The sequence below is a fragment of the Homarus americanus genome, unplaced genomic scaffold (genome assembly GCF_018991925.1).
Source record: "Homarus americanus isolate GMGI-L3 unplaced genomic scaffold, GMGI_Hamer_2.0 scaffold16119, whole genome shotgun sequence".
Classification (NCBI taxonomy): domain Eukaryota; kingdom Metazoa; phylum Arthropoda; class Malacostraca; order Decapoda; family Nephropidae; genus Homarus; species Homarus americanus.
In genome coordinates, this window is record NW_024735145.1 from 537,501 (window position 1) to 551,201 (window position 13,701).

A 13,701-nucleotide genomic window follows, 5' to 3' on the forward strand; every position below is an offset into this window, starting at 1 on the left:
GATACGTTCATTAGTACCAGTTAGAGACAAAATTAACACTGAGACTCTACACCTAACTAGATACGTTCACTTAGTACCAGTTAGAGACAAATTAACACTGAGATCTACCTTAACTAGATACGTTCACTTAGTACCAGTTAGGAGACAAAATTAACACTGAGACTCTACCTTAACTAGATACGTTCACTTAGTACCAGTTAGGAGACAAAATTAACACTGAGACTCTACCTTAACTAGATACGTTCACTTAGTACCAGTTAGAGACAATATTAACACTGAGACTCTACCTTAACTAGATACGTTCACTTAGTACCAGTTAGGAGACAAAATTATCACTGAGACTCTACCTTAACTAGATACGTTCACTTAGTACCAATCTCAATGTAACACACACACACACACACACACACACACACACACACACACACACACACACACACACATGTATTCTCCTTCTGCGGTACGATATTTCACCAGATATCTTCCCATTGCTGGCGGGCGCATGATGGCAACGTCTGAGAAAAGCCAGAATTTTATGTTTTTGCCGTACAATACTTTCAACTACGACGGGGAAAATTTTTGGGTGTCGGGCGCAAGACGATGCCAACTGAGACAGGCGGTGCATTTTACGATTACCCGGACAACATTTTCACCACACAACTCAGAGTTACCTCCAGGCATCCGACGACACCAGGAAAGGTTGGACGTTTTATACTCAGCTGTACAATACTTCTACCAGATGACTCGCTGTTGCTGCCGGCCGTACGATGATCCTAGTTGAAAGCGGACGAGTAATTTTATTTTTTACATTTAGCCGTATGTTTTCTCAATGGCTTGTAGTTGCTGCCGGGTACAAGACAACGCCATCTGAAAGAAGTTAAGTGTTTCATGTTTCCGCCGTACGATAGTTTCACCCCAGACCCCACACCAGTGGCTGCCAGACGCATGGAGACACCAGGTGGGAATGGTGAGCTGCTGTATCAAGTATTAATACATGTAAATGAATACTGGAGTTAAGCTGGACAGATTTGATGCATAGGTGAGTGTGGGCCGAGGTAAATGATTAACATAGGCGTGACAGACAGACAGACAGACAGACAGACAGAATAGAAAAAAAGAGAACGAGTTGAAGGTATGGAAATAGAGATGAAAAGAAAGAGAGTTTGTCATGTTGTGGAATCAAAATCCTGATATCTCTCTCTCTCTCTCTCTCTCTCTCTTCTTCTCTCTCTCTCTCTCTCTCTCTCTCTCTCTCTCTCTCTCTCCTCTGTCAAATTAGGATCCTATTATCTTACCTTGATATTATCAGCATAGTAAGACTGATTTGCATGGACACACACACACACACACACACACACACACACACACACACACACACACACACACACACACACACACACACACACACACACACACACACACACACACACACACACAAAGTCCGTCAACCATTCAGACTCGTGGAAATCTTATCATGAAAAAATCAGGCGCCTTTTGTGTAAGACCATCTGAGCTGTGTACTGGCCTGGCAGAGGAGAGATATTTTCACCTCTCTTAATATCGACAATTTTGCTCAGAGTTCAGTCGTCCTCAACTCACTCATTAGGATCTGTTTGAAATGTTGATAATTAATTGTGTTATTAGTTAAAGGACGCCTCAGTTAATTAGCAAAATTTCAACATTTCTACAGATCATTTTAACTCAATCATTCCTATTACAAATATTATTAAGCCGTTGTGTGTGTGTGTGTGTGTGTGTGTGTGTGTGTGTGTTGTGTGTGTGTGTGTGTGTGTGTGTGTCGTGTGTGTGTGTGTGTGTGTGTGTGTGTGTGTGTGTGTGTGTGTGTGTGTGTGTGTGTGTGTGTGTGTGTGTGTGTGTGTGTGTGTGTGTGTGTAAAGTTCTTTAGTACAGCCATAAACTTATGTATACATGTACAGAAGTTAGTACTGTATAAGAACATGAACGTGTTATATGTGTGTATGCGTGTAGGTTTGGGCTGTGTGTGAACGTGAGCGTGTGTGGGCGTGTACGTGTAGGAAGTAATTTGGGGTGGGGTGAATGTAGGCTTGGGCGTGTGTGGGCGTGGGCGTGTGTGGGCGTGGGCGTGTAGGAAGTAATTTAGGGTAAGGGGTGTAGGTCTGGCAAGGGTCCACTACTCTACATGCAAAACCCAGCCTCGTAAACCTTGACGACGAGAGAAAATGTACTGACACCCCTCACTTCCTCCCTCCTCTCTCTCTCTCTCTCTCTCTCTCTCTCTCTCTCTCTCTCTCTCTCTCTCTCTCAGTATAAACAGTCATCTAACCCCCCACCCCCACAACATGACATACATTGTGTACACGAGCATCATGGCGTTTCCTCCACCACATAACACTGGCGGAAGCAAAGCCGGACGAACATTCACCCAAGCCTTCCTCTAACCCTTCGCCAGGCAGACGTTAGCCAGGCTCATAATTCCTTCCCTCATTCCCAACATGGGTTCTCTCAATGTGGGTGATAGATAGATAGATAGATAGATAGATAGATAGATAGATAGATTCATTAGTAAGAGATAATGATGCGTGAGACTTCTTCAACGTCTCTCTCTCTCTCTCTCTCTCTCTCTCTCTCTCTCTCTCTCTCTCTCTCTCTCTCTCTCTCTCTCTCTCTCCAGGCACTAAACTACCCTCCGGTGCCAATTGAAACTTGTACCAGTGTCTAACAGGACTTGGTACCTTACTCAGTGCCATTCAGTGCCTCTCTTGGTCTTGTCTCGCAGCCTCCTAGTGTGCGTGCGTGTGTGTGTGTGTGTGCGTGTGTCTTTTGTGGGGTGAGACTTAATATATATATTTAATACATATATACATAATAATATATAATACATGTATACATAATTTATGAATGTAACGCCCATATGCAGGCCAAAAAAATATTAATTAATATATACGATTCTAATTTCGTCCATGACTGCTGAGGATCGCAGGTCCGTGTGTGTGTGTGTGTGTGTGTGTGTGTGTGTGTGTGTGCATTAATACGTACAGTACATTTATTCTTTAAACCTAATCGCCATATTACACCATTCAGAACTGCTATACCACTTCAGGCGAATACAGGTAAACGCCTTTAATCACCACCACTAATGACCCTAATTCCATATAAACCCTCATTTACATAATACTTCATTCACTACTACGAGATTATTTACACATAATAGGAATTGTATTATTGTCATTGTGTTTGTGTGGGAAGAAGGCCTTATGTGTTAGTGGGTAAATAATTCATAATATCATCAACAGGTAAGATTTATTTTCCTGGTGGAAATCAGGTGAGTGCTTTAGGAAGTCGGAACTGTTAAGGTTAGATTTGGTTTGGTTAGGTTAATTGAGGTAGGTTTGGTTAGGTTACGTTACGGTAGGTTTAGTTAGTTAGGTTTGGATGGGTTAGGTTAGGTTAACTCAAGATACATCAGGATAATGATCAACAGGATACATCAGGATAGAATCTGGTCGTAAAAACTCAGACTTTGTTATACACGAAAATAAACTCACAGACTCATCTATAGCAACCTACAATCACACACACACACACACACACACACACACACACACACACACACACACACACACACACACACACACACACACACACACACACACTACAAACAATGTACTCACGTCAAGTTGAGGCACCTCGGCTACCACATTAGTCCTGACACCTCTGACTGACACCACGGATATCAACACCATGCCCACGGACGCCCACACCACGCCCACTACTTGCCACCACGCAGCTGTCATCCTTAAATGTCCCTGGTTGTGTGGATGTGTGGTTGTGTGGGTGTAGGTGGGGAGAGAATCAACCAACACCACCACCTCAGATGACCTCTCACGTGACCTAGGCCCCCTGGATGACCCGCAGAAGAGCATCATTTACGTCTTGAGAATGCCATCGGGTTGTAAGGAGAGGTTGGAGAGAGAGAGAGAGAGAGGGGCGGCAGGATGGTAGGATGGAGGGCAATAGGAAGTGGGAAGTAAGTTAGAGAAAGAGTAAATGGATAGGGAAGAGGAGAGGAAAGTGGTGGTGGTGATAATAGGAGATAAAGAAGACAAGACGAGAGAAAGCGAGTGAGGAGAGAGAGTGGGGAAAGCGAGAGGGAGGAGAGAGAGGGAGAGTGATGATGGCTTTCTGTTCGACAAGATCGTCAAACACACACAATCACCTCAATGGATGCTAAAAGCCTTCGACAGCCTGTGTGAAGGACGAGAAGTAACTACCCTAGGAAGTGAGAGAAGAAAGAGAATGTTACTAATCAATCATAACCTGTGGCAGAGTGGTGGTGTAAGATAAGTGAGAGGGAAAGAAAGAAAGAGAGGTACTTTCTAATCACCCATAGTTTGTGAGAGAGAGAGGTGGGAGGTAGAGGTGGTGTAAATGAGCCGGGTGAAGGTACTTGACTGATAGCGTCTGGGACTAAGGGAATTTTCTGTGATGTATGGGTGGGTGTGGGCCCAGTGGGTGGGTGTGGGCTGGTTGACGTTGGCCCAGTGGGTGGTGTGGGCGGGTTGATGTTGGCCTAGTGGGTGGCTTTGGCAGATTCACAGTGGCCCAATGGAAGGCTTAGGAGCTGTCGTAATAACGTTGATGTGGGCGTGGGTGTGGGCGGTGGTGTGTGTGTGGGCGTGGAGGAGGTGAAAGTCGAGGACGTCCACCTCAGGAGAAGAACAGAGGCTCCTGAACACCTGTAGGAGAAACAAAGAAACATACAAACAATTAGTCACCTGGTTAATGAGTATAGGCACATAATAACACCTGTCCTTCCTTACACCTGTTCCCTTACACCTGTTCCCTTACACCTGTCTTCCCTTACAACCTGTGCCCTTACACCTGTTCCCATACACCTGTCTTCCCTTACACCTGTCCTTCCTTACACCTGTCTTCCCTTACACCTTTCTCCCTTACACCTGTCAGACATATTATCATCCATATAATCTACTTAACATACTAATTATATAATCTTAAGCATGAGAGTTCCAGGTATATAGTGTTTTTTGATGCACATATGTAGTTAAAGACCTCGTGAGTCAGGTGAGTGAGTCAATAGGTGGGCCAGTATATGAGTAAGTCGTGGAGTCTCTCTCTCTCTCTCTCTCTCTCTCTCTCTCTCTCTCTCTCTCTCTCTCTCTCTCTCTCTCTCTCCTCTCCTCTCTCTCTCTCTCTCTCTCTCTCTCTCTCTCTCTCTCTCTCTCTCTCTGTCATTTCACGGATGATAAATGACAGAGAGATGGTTGATGTGATCTAACGCGGACAGGTACCATGCATAAAGGTGAAGCTGGAGGAGAATGGAAACACTGGATTTGATTTCTTACAGGTGAGGTGAGATGTTGATTGGGTAGGTGTGAGAGAGTGAGGGGAGAGAAGGGGGGCTGAGATGAAAAGAAAGTTATTGCTTTTCTCTCTTCTCAGTAAGGCAATATCACACACACACATACACCTGTACTGATTGGTCGTGGCCACCTGTGTTATGTGCCCCTCAGTGGGTGGCTGAAGAAAGAAAGTTCATATCGGGAGTGCTCTCTCTCACTTTCTCTTGGCGATGATTGCGTTATCTGACTTTCTATTACGACATCTGGTTCTGGCTTGCTTTTTTACTTTTCTCTCTCTTTTATTAATTGTTTGGTTGTCTTTTGATTTTATATGGTTTATCATCTTCTATTGTACTTTCTATCCCTTTCTTTTGCTTTCTATTCCTTTTATTCTTTTCTCTTCCTTTTCCTTTCTATTGTTTTTTCCTTACCATTGCCTTCTCTTCCTTTCTATTCCTTTCTCTTTGCCATTACTTTCTCACACTTTCTGTCTCCCTCGCACTTTCTCTTTCTTTCTGTTCTTTCTTATTCCTTTCTTTCACTTTCTATTACTCTCTATTGCTCTTTTCTCTCGTCTTCCCTCACGAGATAAATGGCGAGTGTTACTGATTACTTGCACCTGATCTTGTCATCTAGGGAGAGAGAGGGACAGGTGAACCCCGGCACCTGTGTGATGTAATGAGAGAGAGATGAGGAGGAGGGAAGAGTGAATGGTAAGGGAGGAAGAGATGTGAGAAAAGGAGGAAGGAGAAGAAGAAAAGAAAGAAAGGTAAGAGGTGATGAATGGAGTGAAGGGAGAACTGAGAGATGGATAGAATGAGAGATGAGGGAAAGTGAGAGATGGATAGGGAGAGGTGAGGGAAGAGAAAAGAAAAAGAGAGAGAGAGAAGAGAGAGAGAGAGAGAGAGAGAGAGAGAGAACAAAACACATTAGTACCACTGAAAATTTACGAAAGAACTTAAAGAAAACGAAGCCCCGGGACCCCACTGCCACTGAAGGTTCCCTGTTTTGTTTACATGTGGACAGCTGCTGGAGGATATACTCACAGGGACCTGGATCCTTCACTACCTACTGTCCCCCCCTCCTCCTGTGACCTACCCTCCTCCTCCTCCTCCTCTTTCCAACTCCCTCTTTCTCTTTCTCGACTGTCTTCCTTCTTCCTCTCTTTTCTTCCTCTTCCTCCTCTTACTCCTTGATCTCCTTCCTCCCTCCTCCTCCTCCAGCCATCCTCTACCACCCTTCCTCCTCCTACCTCCTCCTCCTCCAGCCCTCCTCTCACACCCTCCTCCTCCCACCTCCTCCTCCTCCAGCCCTCCTCTACCACCCTCCTCCTCCTACCTCCTCCTCCTCCAAACCTCCTCCTATCTACCTTCCCTTATCCCCTCCTCCTACCTCCTCCTCCTCCTCCTCCTAACTGCCATCCTACCTCCTCCTCCTCCTCCAACTCAACCAATTCCCTCGAGTAGCAGCCAACTGAGTCACCACCTCACCGCCTGAACTCTTGGTCTCGCTCATAAACAAATACTAACTATATCATTATTACAAGTTCTATAAAATTGTTACGTTAAATCATTCTGTTTTACGAAGGCGGTGTTTGTGGGGTTCAATAAGGTGTTTGTGAGGTGTTTGGGTTGTTTATATCGAGTCGTTTATAGTGAGTCGTTTACAGGGAGTCGTGTACAGGGAGTCGTTTATAGTGAGTCGTGTACAGTGAGTCGTTTATAGTGTGTCGTTTATAGTGAGTCGTTTACAGGGAGTCGTTTATAGTGTGTCGTGTACATGGAGTCGTTTATAGTGTGTCGTTTATAGTGAGTCGTTTACAGGGAGTCGTTTATAGTGTGTCGTGTACATGGAGTCGTTTATAGTGTGCCGTTTACAGTGAGTCGTTTATAGTGTGTCGTTTATAGTGAGTCGTTTACAGGGAGTCGTTTATAGTGTGTCGTGTACAGGGAGTCGTTTATAGTGAGTCGTGTACAGGGAGTCGTGTACAGGGAGTCGTTTATAGTGTGTCGTGTACAGGGAGTCGTTTATAGTGAGTCGTTTATGGTGAGTCGTTTACAGTGAGTCGTTTATAGTGTGTCGTGTACAGGGAGTCGTTTATAGTGAGTCGTTTACAGTGAGTCGTGTAGTAGAATTAGTTTTCAGTTTTTTTATCCCCAGAATACGTTTTTGTCTGTGAGTTTGTCTGTCAGCTGTTGACACGAAAAAAAACAGGAATACGAAAAATATGAAATAAACTGGAAATGGAATACAGGAATTTTCAGAAATGGGAATGGGAATGACCGAAAGTTGGGATGGGAATAACGAAAGAGCGACAAGGAATTAACCACATATGGGAAATGACAGTGTTGAAAAAAGTGGGAATGGGAATAAAAAAATAGGAATGGGAATGAAAAAAATAGGAATGACTGGAATTAGAAGTAGGAATAAACAACGTTGAAGAACAAGGAATAACAAAGAACAAGTAAACAACAAGAATGACAAGAAAATCCGTAAGTCAAAATACAAAAACAAAATCAGAAAATAATAGTTGGAAAGATTACCCCTCGGAAAAAATGGCTCACGGACTCAGCAGTTGTGTGTTACAGACGGGAACTTATTGTAAGCCGTAAATTCCCCGCCAGTTTGAGTTTACTGTTATTAATCCATTTTATTTTTCACCTGTCACTCTATGGGTTTTTTCCCCCTGCCATTAATGCGTATTTTCCCTGTATTTTCCCTGCCATACGTATTTTTCCGTTTAATTTCCATAATCAATTCGATTTTTTGCCTATATTTTCCGTCATTAATTTGTGTGTGTGTCACTGTGCCGCCAGGTGTGCCGCCAGGTGTGCCGCCTCAAGAGATATTAATTACTTAAGAGCGCAGGTGGACACAGGTGATGATGATGATGATGATAGTAATAATAATAATAATAATATAGATGTTTTATTATAAGGATTTACTGTGAGAGTGGAAGTCACACGCACACGCACACACACACACACACACACACACACACACACATACACACACAGCCTTCTGGCTGCCAAGCTCTTTCAATAAACCGTTAATTATTATTATTATTATTATTACGCCACGTACACTTAAATCACGAGCAGAGTAAGTGAAATGGGTTGATGTGTGACTGTGGACTTTATATAGCAGTTCGTTGCGGTGGCGACTGTGCGTGCCACAACACACACACACACACACACACACACACACACACACACACACACACACACACACACACACACACACACACACACACACACACACACACACACACACACACACACACACACCTCATCCACACCAGCCACAATAATTTTCTCACCCTCTTCAAACCTTATATATAAAAAAAAACTCGTAACTGCTAATTGCCTGTAACGTAACCCGGCACCCAGGTAAACCTTACGTAAAACCCACGTAAAACACAACATAAACCCAGATAAACCTCGAGTATAAACCACCCTACGTTGCTGGTTTACTTGCTCATCGCTGTCTACACTTATTACGTAACCAGCTCGGGCCATTCGTCGACTAGGAGGTAAATATAACCTGGTGGGGAGAAAATTAACCAAGTGGCAGCTACATCGATCTGAGGCGTTAGGGAAAGTTAGTATACTGAGTTGCCTCTCTCTCTCTCTCTCTCTCTCTCTCTCTCTCTCTCTCTCTCTCTCTCTCTCTCTCTCTCTCTCTCTCTCTCTCTCTCTCTCTCTCTCTCTCTCTCTCTCTCTCTCTCTCTCTCTCTCTCTCTCTCTCCTGATGCTGCTGCTGCTCAGTATATACAATGTTGTGAGAAGTACCACGGACATGACCGACCCCCCCCAAAAAAATAGTTCGTATATGTTCGTTTATAATTATATGTTTTAAAGTTAATGACACTCATCTAATCAAACTTTAACCCAATTTAACTAAAATTATCCTCTTAAGTTTGTCAGTTTAGATAAAGATTGAGTTTGGTGTTTGAATTAAAAAAAAAACTGTGGGTCTGTTTGTGGTGTTTTAGCCAACATAGTTAATCATTTTTTCTTCTTGTTTGTTTATGTTTACGATGATCAGCTGACCAGACGTGGGTTACCGGCGGGGGATTTTAAACTCAGCTTCTGAGGGGCGGGAGAGCCTGTATATATATCAGCGAAATTGTGTTTGTCTGTTGTCTAACCCTGTGTACCGAGGGGGGGGGGCGGTAAGAAGGGGGTAGTTGTATTAATGTGAGGGGGAGGAGGGGGGCATACATCATACACCTGGCAGTACTGTTTAAGACACTCTGGAGATCATACACATGCCTCGAGACATCCTAAACTATCATACACAAGCCTCGAGACATCCCAAACTATCATACACAAGCCTCGAGACATCCTAAACTATCATACACAAGCCTCGAGACATTCTAAACTATCATACACAAGCCTCGAGACATCACAAACTATCATACCCTTCATACACTATCAACGAGACCAGTACTTTAAACTTTGACAATAATTAAACTCACAAAAATTATATATACAGTATACCTTCCTGTTTACCTGTAGTTAAATAATAAACCAGAGGAGGAAATTTAATTACCTGGCTTAACCTAAAACAGAATTAAACCCTCTGCCCCCTCCCCTTTCCCTCGCTCGCCCTCCCTCCCCCTCCCTCCCTCCCCTTTCCCCTCCCTCCCCCCAAAAAAAAAAATAATACCTTGTTTGTCGTGATATGAAACCCTATTTAGTCGGTCGGCTTCGTTACACAAACACTGGATAACAACATTTCGGTTCGTTGGTTCGTAATACAGAGAGAGTTGTTGTAATATAGCTTAACACCTCATTAATAACGAACTACATACGAGGGGCAGCTTTTGTTTATGTGTTGTGTGTTAGGATATTTGATGTAACCTTTGTGTTGATGATGATGATGATGATGATGATGATGATGATGATGATGATGATGATGATGATGATGATAGTTGGTGGTGGTGATATTTTAAGCGCTGTATTTGTGTTCATTATAATATGATTGATAATAATAATAATAATAATAATGAAAGTGTAATAATAATAATAATAATAATAATAATAATAATAATAATAATAATAATAATAATAATAATAATAATAATAATAATAATAATAATAATAAATAAAAAAAATAAATACAAATCAGAATAAAATAAAAAGTAAAAAACAACAACACAACACAATAACAACACAAACAAAACAACAAAGAGTGCAACTGGGGACCGACCAATCACGTCATCCGGTTATAACGAACTTAATTAAGGTTGATTAGGAAGAAGAGGAGAAGCGGAAAACTAAACTGAAAAGTGTAAAAATGCGGCCCATTTATAGCGCAGTGTGGTGCTGTGGGGTGGGTGTTGAAGGTGGGGTGGAGGGGTGTACTATGAGTGGGGGGTGTTGTGGAGGGGGTGCTGTGAGATGGGGTATGCTGCTGTGAGGTACTGTGAGCCAGGTGCCAAGATTGCTGTGGATGGGGGATGCTGGGGTGGATGGTACTGCAGGTGGGTTGGAGGGGGGGTGGGAGCGGGAAGATACTGTCAGGGAAATCACTGTAATGGTACAGATGCACAACTAACAATACACACAACTAACAACTCAGCCCTACAACACAACAATAACACTCAAAAAACAAATCTCACCCCCACCCCCCTTCCCCCCAAAGCTAGCAGCAATATCAGAGAAACGAGTAAAAACAGCCAATTGTCGGAGCTTAGAGACCGATCGACGCTAATCCACCCAAGGAAGTGTCTGGCGAGGAGTTTATTGGCTACCAAGTTTGGCTAAGTTTCCCCCTCCTCTAAGACGCGATCAAGTTATCCGATAGAAGATGTGGGATGGGACGCCGCGCCTCTGTTGCCGGGCTGTTTGGTTGGTTTGGTTACGTTAGGTTGGGTTTGGTTTGGTTGGTTGGTTTGGTTACGTTAGGTTAGGTTGGGTTTGGTTGGTTGGTTGGTTGGTTTGGTTACGTTAGATTGGGTTGGGTTGGTTGGTTTGGTTTGGTTACGTTAGGTTGGGTTGGGTTTGGTTGGTTGGTTTGGTTTTGGTTGGTTACATTGGTTGGTTTGTTGATTGGTTGGCTGGGTGGTTGGGGGAACTCCTGTCTCATACTGGGTTAGGATCGATGAAGATCTGCCATACTACTCACTTGATAAGGCCAGGTCAGGTCAGGTCAGGTCAGGTCAGGCCAGGCCAGGTCAGGTCAGGTTTAAGTCATAATACTCAAGCAGTAGATCAATAAACTCATCTTATGGAACTTGCTCATAGTACTCAGCCTCGGGACCGTCTCTAATACTCGGCTATAATACTCATGATACCGAAGATCCGGCTAACTTGTGACCGGATAAACAGAGAGAGTGTTATCCGGCTGTGTCGTGCAATATGAGGGTAGAGAGGATGCAATCAAACACAGCTTAAAGAGACTGCTGCTTGTAGTTGCTGAGAGGTGTGTGTGTGTGTGTGTGTGTGTGTTGGATGCTGTGTGGGCTGAGGAAAGGGGGGTAGGTAGGTGCTGAAGGGGGGAGGGAGAAAGGGGTAGAGGGGGGAGTTAGGTGAGTCGGTTTAGGAGATGGGGGAGGAAGGCAGAAGGGAGGGAAAGAGAAGGTTGGGGAGAGAATGGAGGATATTCAGGAGGAAGATGTCTGGTGGGTACTTGAGTAAAATTCTTTATGATGGTTTTTCTCTAAAATGAACTTATCACACACACACACAATAAACACACACATACATACACACACACATTGACACACACACACACACATCACACACACACACACACACACACACACCTCATCATCGCCAGGTATTCCTACACCTGAACCTTCACAACATTATATAAAATTACTCCGGGCGCCTTGTTAGATCCAAGAGACAAAGGCAGCTGTGTGAGTGTGTGTGTGTGTGTGTGTGTTCTCAGGTACAAATTATCCTGCTCATCCCACACACACCTCACGCAAGACTTCCTGAGGGAAAAAAATATGAATAAGCAACTCTCCACTTTTATTAAAATATGCAGGTAAACAAATGAACTGCCCCTGAAGAAAGAATACTTGAGGAACACCTTGATGACGACGACGAGGAGGAGGAAGAAGGAAGAGTTAACACACACACACACACACACACACACACACACACACACACACACACACACACACACCAACTTCCACCTAATTCTTGATGCAAACTTTGATAGGAAAGAATCACCAGTAATATGCTAGACTGCGCCTTCATTAAGTATTCACGTCAGCAGTTGATTACTCAGGTAGGCACTGAAGCAACACCTTCACGAGACACAGGTAGGTACGTGTGTGTGTGTGTGTGTGTGTGTGTGATTTTAATCCTTGACGCAGGTGGGAAGTAAGTAAGTTATATCCACATGATGCGACGCTACCTGCAATATTAACACCAATATGAAACACTCGAGCACCCCAGCGAGGTACTTAGGGAACGCCGTGACGTGGACAGAAACACAAAACATCAGAGCTCAAAAAACATATCATCCAGTTCTTGACATCGAGGACACTTGAATGGTTATTACACGTCAATATAAGACTCGAGTGAATTTTGAGACATATCAACACACAAGGACCCAGCGGTGGTACTTGAGGAGCGCCGTGACGTGAGCAGAGAATGTAAACAAAGAGGGAGGAGACGAACCCGGAAGACGTGGTAATATTCCTCTGGCCTTTCCTCGTCTAAGTATAATAATAACATGGGTCAGGGAGACAACACTCACTAATTTTAGGACGGGGGAAAAACTTTGACAAAAGCTCTTGTCAATGTTTACCCGACTTGAAAGACTGTTGGCAGCCCCTGTTGTTGAAGAACTGGACGGCACAATACACACACAGCAGCGGTAGTTGGCAAGTTTGATGTCACTGAAGCAGCACAAGTTGGTAGTTTGTTTGTCACTCACTAAACAAGTGTTGGTAGGCCTGGCATCACTGTTGGCAGACTTGTACCTCATTAACACAAGCTGTTGTTAACTTGAAGGTTTCGTGAGTGATGTTTTTGTGCTGTTGGCAGACTTTTATCACCTAAATGTTACCTGTTGGGAGGTCGGAGGTGTGTGGGTGGTTTGTTAAGAAGGATCTAGTAGGTGGATGGATGGTTTGGCGTTGAGTGGGTGGGTGGGTAAGTGGATAGGTGGAAGGGTAGTCTGATCGGTAAGAGGGTATCTGGATGTCTGGAGGGGTGGGTTGGCGGAAGGGTAACTGGGTGGGCAGGAAGGTATCTGGGGTGGGTGGGTGGGTGAGAGGGTGGGCGCTGGTGTAAAAATCTCAATGTTGTTTTGTGTGGAGAAAAGTTGTGTAGAAGTGAGAGGAGGTAGTGTATCCCCAGGCCTCTCCCCCCCCCCAAGACCCCCACCCCAAGTG

The 13,701-nt window shown here is 44.0% G+C and overlaps 1 protein-coding gene and 1 long non-coding RNA gene across 2 annotated transcripts in view; both read right to left on the minus strand.

The window, feature by feature from the left end:
- The window catches only part of LOC121870808, a 127,071-nt gene extending 123,104 nt beyond the window's left edge, over window positions 1-3,967 (minus strand). Inside the window, exon 1 of the mRNA XM_042372778.1 lies at window positions 3,650-3,967. Within this exon, the coding sequence (XP_042228712.1) occupies window positions 3,650-3,908 (259 nt within the window). The 5' untranslated portion in view covers window positions 3,909-3,967. The remainder of the gene's footprint in view (window positions 1-3,649) is intronic.
- A 520-nt stretch (window positions 3,968-4,487) lies between these two features.
- LOC121870809 overlaps window positions 4,488-13,701 on the minus strand; it is a 66,650-nt gene continuing 57,436 nt past the window's right edge. Inside the window, exon 4 of the long non-coding RNA XR_006089783.1 lies at window positions 4,488-4,718. This is a non-coding gene — a long non-coding RNA (uncharacterized LOC121870809). The remainder of the gene's footprint in view (window positions 4,719-13,701) is intronic.